The following is a 7600-nucleotide window of genomic DNA, read 5'->3' on the forward strand; positions in this document are numbered from 1 at the left end:
GTATAATATTTGTCATACCATACTTAGAGCTCCCTCGAAAAATGGAAGATCTAGTTTGTTAAGGCATACTACTCAAGTGCGCCCACATAATACAAATGAAGTGAATAGTTATTTTCCAAAAACTAAAAATAATGCGGATGGCTCACATCCACTTAGGAACACAAAATTGGACATGGAAACTATTAGGGTTGCAGTCTCTATGTTCCTGGTTGGGGGTTGCATGCATTTCTCGTGATAGAAGAACAAGAGTTCAAAAAAATGATGATTGCATCTTGTCCTCGGTTTAAGATTGTTAGTCAGCACACAATTAGAAGGGATATCATGGCATTGTTTGATAGAGAGAGGGATAAACTAAGATAAATTATCACCAACAGCCTTGGTAGAGTTAGCTTCACCACGGACAATTGGGAACCAGATGTGACAAAGTTTAGTTATATCTGCATTACTTGTCATTATGTGGATGATGCTTGGAGATTGAACAAGAGGACCATATGGTTTAAAAAGCTGAATCCACTATATGATGGCGCTACAATTGCTGATGAAGTCCATTTATGTTTTCGTGAGTAGAAGGTTGACACCAAAATAATGTGCTTGACTCTTGATAATGCTTCATACAATGGTTCATTGATCAACACTTTGAGAAGTACATTGTTGCCTAAAGGTGTGTTACCATTGTTTGGAACTTTCTTTCAAGTCCATTGTTGTGTACACATCTTAAATTTGATAGTCCAAGATGGACTTAAACTTATTGATAAATCTATTGACAAGATTAGAGATGGCATTCAGTATATCAAAATTTCTTCCAATCGTACTCACAAGTTCTATGAATCTACCAAAAACATTTACCATTTGAATGAAGATAGAAAGCTGAGAGTAGATATGCCCGTCCATTGGAATTTAACAAACAATGCTTGAGAACTCTTTGTATTTCAAAGATGCATTATTGTGGTTTGGTAATAGGGATGGCACATCCAAGTCAATTTTTTCTCTAACTCTTGATAAATGGGAAAAAGTTGGCACCATGCATGATTTCATGAAAACTTTCTATGATGTGACATGCATTACGCCCGGGACGAAGTATCCAACCTCCAATTTGTATTTCAAGTGTGTATTGTGTGTCCATGAAAGAAACACCTAGAAAATTGAATGACGAGTTGGATGTTCTGTAATTTTGGAGCAAGTCATCTATACGATATCCCAAGCTTGCATCAATGTCTTGGGATGTGCTTGTTGTCCCCACTTCTAGTGTTGCTTGGGAGGAGGCCTTTGGCATGAGTCGAAAAGTTATAACACCTAACCAAGATTCACTTAGGCCTAAAACCATTGAGGCTTTAATGTGTCTCCAAGATTTGTATCGTTGGAATATGTATCATAATGAAGGTACAAATCAAGTGTCCTTTGTTGTTTCATATTTAGCATCACCGTTAGTCACATAATCATCGAGTATTGTGTATTTGTTTTGTAGAAACAAGCACTACAGGAGGTGGACCTTCAAGTTCTCATGCGGGGACTTTTCTTCAGATTCGTTCGTGTACATTAGTGTCATTTCTATCTTCCTTGCTATCATGTTCGTTGATTCAATTGCACCTTCCTTACTATATCTTGTTAGTTTGTATCATTTCTATCTTCCTTACTTTGAACTTTGAACTCAGGCTTTGTTCTAGGAAATGATTTAAGTTGAGATAGCTTGATGGAACATGGAAGATATGGGGGTCAAAAGAGTCATCAGCCTGTCTCTTTGAACTTGCTATTTGATATGATGTAATGGACTTGTTATTTGATATGTGTTATGTAATGGACTGTTAAACTATGTTATGTATCTTGTAGCAGACTTGATATTTGTTAGCTTGTGAAGAACTATGTTATGAACAAGAACTATGGTGTTGTTATGTAATGATGATGTGGCAAACTTGCTATTTGCTCTCCTATGAAGAATTATGATGCTATTTCATGAACATTACTTATGTATATATAATGCTTGCTGGAATTTGTTGCTGTTTTGTGAAGATTATATGTATGTTCAAATATATATGTTGAATATTACATGTACATGCTACTCTTTTGTGAGATATAATTGTGTTGTTTACATGTACATTTATATGCTGCTGTGAAGCTTACATTTATACATAATGCTGATTGTGAAGATTACACACACATATAGTGTTGTTTGCTGAAAAATGTTGTAGGTGCAACTTTTGTAATCTGGTGTATATCAGGCGCACTCGGGCTTCGGGCCAGGCATCGAGCTTCGGGCTTTTCAGCCGGGCCGGGCTCGGGCTTGGAAACTTGGAAACATGGAAAAATGTCGGGCTTTTTTCGGGCTCGGGCTTCACATCTAGGTCTCGGGTTTTTTAGAGCCTGGCCCATAGCCCAGCCCAGCCCGAGAGATGATTAGGTTTATTTCAGAACCTATCATCATAACAGGGCATCCATCCACTTTACAATAAACAATTATCGTATCTTTGCAATTCCTCCAATACCTAAAATTCCTCAACTGAACTACATGGAATTGCCTTAGAGCTCTTCTGAATTGGTACACATCTTCAAAACAGAGGTTCTCACATATTTGTTGATGAGGATTTTTTTTGCTTTCTTAGCATACCAAATTATGTCATCTTTCTTCTTAGGCCTTCTTTTCCTCTTGCCACATAAAACTATATTCCTTTTAACAACACCATCATACAGATGTCCTTAACATCAGAAGGATAGCTCAATTCATCATTGGAAGGCACCTAATCATGAAAAGGAATAATTTCTTCTTCATGGTGAGCTCTGCTAGAAGCCCCGACTCTTTTGGGTTTCTTTTCTTCGGAGGAGAAGGCACATGCTCACAGTCATCCATTTCCTCTTCCTCGGGCTGGTAAAGCTCATCCACATCTGTGTCTCCTTCATAGTGGTACCAAGGATCCTCTCTCTGCAACTTCAACTGCTCCAATCTATGAAGCAACTCAACCTATTCCTCATCAACACCTAATGGTCTAGGATCATAACCAAACCTAGGTGGCCCAATAAAATCATCAGCGTAATCCCTTTCTCCTTCATCATCTTCACTTTACGACAACTTCAGACTACAACACAAACGTGTCCTTACTTTGGATATTATTGCTCAGTTATGTGTTCAGAACCCCCTGGTTTTCAACTGCATATACAACATGCTCCCCTATGGTACTGATGGGGATCTGGTCCCCACATATTTATGAAGCTTTGTTCGCATCATATGGAGTTGGGACATCTCCTCTAAGCACAATGAACTTAACACATATGGTGTGCTCAAACTCTCTGAGCATTTCCTCAACCATTGCATTGTTGTCAAGCAACTCTAGGCCAGCTATACCGGTTCCCTCTTGCTTCACATAATGAATGTAATTTGTATTACCAAAGCTCCAAATCCAAAATAGCCAACATATTGTTGTATGAAATTTCAGACCAGGATATTGTCCTGTCTAAGTTATCCCAACCATAGAATTTGAACCTCACACTGAAAATGTGTGTGTCAACCCTAATTACCGCCAAATAGGGAAGCAACATTCAGTTAGTTCATAAACAAAAATGTTAGTACTTCAATACATTTAGTAAAACAGGACAACAACATTCAGTTATTTCAGAAATAGCCATAAACTAGGAGTACGGAATAATTAACAAGTAGTATTTCTAACAACTGACCAACTGTTAATATATTTTGAACATTCCAAATCTGGAATCCTAGTTTCATGGAGAGAAGTGGGTATTTAGAGAGGGGACAGGTCGAGATTGTAATGCAGCTCACTTAGGGGGCAGTTTTGTAGTGGATGGCTCCTCCACCACCCTGTGTGCGACATACGCCGCCAACGGTGTTGGCGACGACAAACAGAACAGGCTGTTGCCACAACAATCCTCCTCGCCACGGCTGCCCCTGCCATGCCGCATTCACCACCATCCACGCTTTGTGCTCATCCCCCTCCTCGTCGATGGATCCGACTCCGCCTTCATCAGATCCCGCTGCCGCCATGCCACTCGGGTTCGAGGTGGGAGTGGGGAGTGCGAGTGAGGAGGGAGAGAGAGCGCCCGGGTTCGTTTCGACCGAGCCGCTTCGGACATCGGAGTCAAAAAGGCGTGTCGCCACTGTTGTCGGCCCCCAAGGGACCAACGACGTCAAAACGTGCTCAGAAAAAGGCTCAGTGTTTTTGCCACAGTCAAAATTTTGATATGATGCAAATGTCATGAATCGTAAAGTGATGGCTTTTCGCTAATCGTGACACGAATGTGATGGTTTTGTGCATTTAACTCTGGGTTTCGACATGTTTGATTATTCCTAACACCAAAGAGGTTAAGGTTGTGAGGAGGGGCCCCAATTGAAACGATATCTGATGGTTAAAATTTGCGGTTCGGAGGATATACATAACTTTTACCAAATTAAAGCATTCAAAAAGCATTCAAAAAGCTATGATAGATAGGCGACGTAGCCGTGCTTTTTTGAGACCACATGTTTATGACGGCTGTGTGCACCTTAACTACGCAAAGGCCAGACCAAAAATACTTTTGTTTGTTAATGTGAGATTACGAGTCAAGGAAGCATGCAAGTTCCCCCGCAAAAAAGAAAGGAAATATACAAGTTAAGTACCGATTTCACAAGTATTTATAGGAGATGTTTTTCGTAAAATGACTTCAAGCATTTATAGGCGATACATACTGCCGTTTGTAATCACTGTTGCGGAAGAACAATAGTGCCATCACAAACACTCTCAAAGACATTAATGGTCCCGGTGGAACTCTATGGCGCGAAAGGCAAATATCAGATCGGATGCGAGTTAAAGCGGAACAGTGTTACTACAAAAGAAGGACCACGGTCATACGCTCAGCCCAATCACGGACGAACAGGCATGACCATAAGTGGAAGCAACAAAAGCAATGCAGACATGAAGCAAAGCACAGCAAAGGACAAGCACAAGAGCAGAGCACTACGCCCATATATAGCAAAGCCATTAGTAACCAGACCACACCTGTTGGAAAGGCTCCGACACACACCAAACTTTCACCGCGTGTCAACTGTTAGCGGCCGGTGAACCGGCCAATGCAAGCTCGGTTCATGGATCCATCCCTAGTGCTACTACTACTGTACATTTGACCAAACAGATCGGCAGGATCGAGGTTCGCCCCAGCGCCGCGCCCACCGGCACCGGCCACCGCGGCAACGGCATGCAGGATGGCAGGACGCCCACGCTCCCGGTCCAAGCTTAGGTACGTAGCTCTACATCCAGCCAGGTCACCCATGGGCCACGGCCTACGGAGGCCGGCATGGACGGAGCAATCAGCAGCTCCCGTTGTGTACGTACGTCGACACGTACGAAAGCTACCAAGGTAGTATGTCGCGGCGATGTGTGTCCTTGGCTAGGACCGGTGGTGGTCGGCGTGTGCCATGGCGACAAGTGGCGTCTCGAAGGGGGCCAGCCGGTTGTCGCCGAGGCGAGAGCGGTAGGCCGCCTTCTTGTATTCTCCCCATGTGAACTCCCTGTAGAGGGGCGTCCCCGCCAGCAGCTGCGGCAGCGGTGCAATCCTCTGCGCCAGCGGTGGCCCGCCGAAGTAGATCATCGACACGCGGGACTTGAGCCCGTTGCCGGCCACCACCCGGTGCCGCACGCTCCTCAGCCTCCCGTTCGTCAGAACCTGCACCGACCCCGACCGATTGGTTAATTATTGTTCCTGCTGCCGCCGTACGCCGGTCGTCGTCGGTCCGTCCACCGGTGCATGAGTTGAGCCTGAATGAATGAATGAATGTACCTGGAGGGAGTCGCCGACGTTGACGAAGAAGGCGTCACGGTTGGGCGGGACGGACACCCAGCGCCCGTCGTGGAGCGCGACCTGGAGCCCGGGCGTGCCGTTGGAGTGCAGGATGGACACCAGCTGCGGGTCCGTGTGCTCGCCGAACCCGGTGACGCTGCAGTTGGGCGGGAGCCCCTGCAGCAGCGGGCACGGCGGGTAGTGGTTCACCCGGAACACCTGGTCGCTCGCCACGTCGCCCGTCACCATGTCCGCCAGCGCGCCCCGCGGCGACACGCCCAGCCCCTCCGCCACCATCTCCAGCACCGTCCTCGCCAGCCCGCGCATGGCGCCCACGTACGCGTTGATCGCGTCCCTCAGCGCGGACGTCGGCGCCGGGGAGGCCTTGGAGAGCGCGTCGCGCTCGATGGCGAGGAGGAGGTACTCGACCCACCCCATGTCGCCATTGCGCCCGATGCGCTTGCTGCCGTACCCGAACGGGTCGGCGGGGCCCGACGCGTCCTTCTCCGCCTGCGAGGACGCGAAGAACCGGACGGCCTCGGCCTCCAGCCGGTCCACCACGCCCGCCGGCACGCCGTGGTTCACGACGCTGAAGAACCCGAACCGCTCGCACGCGCGCACCACGTCCGCCGCCGCGTCGGGGCCGGACAGGTCCACGGCCGGGACGCCCGAGAAGCTCTCCCACGGCTCCGGCGTCCTCAGCAGCGTGATCTGCTCCAGAGCCGCCGGCTTCGCGAGGACCACCATTGCCAAGAAACAGAGCAGAGCTGGGCCAAGCAAATAAGCAGAGCAGAGCGAGCGACCAATCCGTGAACCAAACAAGCAGGGCCGTACAAGCTAGCTACAACAGCTGTAACAGTGGCGCACTGCTGATGAGAGCTCGAGCTGTCGTGGCGCACGAGTGCGAGATGGGGAGTGAGGAAGGCGTTCATGGCGCGTACGTATATATAGTGGTGGCGGGGGGAGGAGGTCGCCGATGGCTCGAGGTGGCAGTGGCGGTTGCCAGTGGGCGCGCGGGGGGGCGGAGAGGCGGCGACGTACGTACGCGGCGGGAATGTGCGTAGAGAAACGAATGGGAGGGAATGGACAACGTTGGTAGGAGCTGTTCACCCCGTGTCGTGTGGGTGCACGCATCGATCGACTGACCTGTCTCGACTGCCTTTTCCGCATTGAGTGAGCCCGGAGTTGCCGCGAACTGAATCCCGGGCGTGGCGATTAGCCGGGAGGGGCGACGTGTGCCGATGCCATCCGCCGGTGCGCTGGGGTCCGGGAATGAGGAGGGTGATGGGTGCTGTGGCCGATGCTACGCTGCTCAATCATGCATGGACCAACGGACGGTATTCCTGTACGCACCTGTGTGTTTCTTTTCCAACTCGTGCTCATATACGAAGTTTTGAAGCTTTGGTTTTTTAAACATCAGTACAGAAACACAAGCTCATATATACACGCATACACTCACATCTATGAAGGCACACTCACTACCCTTACGAGCACCTCTGAGAGATTGAGCCGACACACCATCTTAAGATTTTCACCTCGTAGTCAGACGGGAACGTATCCTCCCACTAAACGTGTATCGCTGGAAATCCTGAAATAAATGCAGGATAAATGTGAGCACCGGGATTTGAACCCTATTGGGCTGGGGATATACCTGGCCATTTGCAGCCCGGCCCGAAAAAGCCTGACCCGGTCCAGCCCGAAAAAGCCCAACCCGGTCCGGCCCGACACTGCTCTCGGGCCTAGTTTTTGAGCCCGAAGGCCGGGCCTAGGTCCGCCGTTTTTGCGATTTAGTGATGGGGCCCGACCCGAGGCCCAGCAGGCTTTTACACATGCAGGTCGGGCA

General features: G+C 48.2%; 1 protein-coding gene across 1 annotated transcript; it reads right to left on the reverse strand.

Annotated features, from left to right (window-relative positions):
• Positions 1-4815: 4815 nt before the first annotated feature.
• Positions 4816-6687, reverse strand: LOC119348987 (gibberellin 2-beta-dioxygenase 3-like). The gene is made up of 2 exons (XM_037616997.1): positions 5758-6687; positions 4816-5643 (listed from the first exon to the last, which is right to left on the reverse strand). The coding sequence occupies exons 1-2, from the start codon at positions 6502-6504 to the stop codon at positions 5368-5370; spliced, it is 1023 nt and encodes a 340-aa protein (XP_037472894.1). The 5' UTR covers positions 6505-6687; the 3' UTR covers positions 4816-5367.
• Positions 6688-7600: the final 913 nt, after the last annotated feature.

This window comes from Triticum dicoccoides, chromosome 1B (assembly GCF_002162155.2).
Source record: "Triticum dicoccoides isolate Atlit2015 ecotype Zavitan chromosome 1B, WEW_v2.0, whole genome shotgun sequence".
NCBI lineage: Eukaryota > Viridiplantae > Streptophyta > Magnoliopsida > Poales > Poaceae > Triticum > Triticum dicoccoides.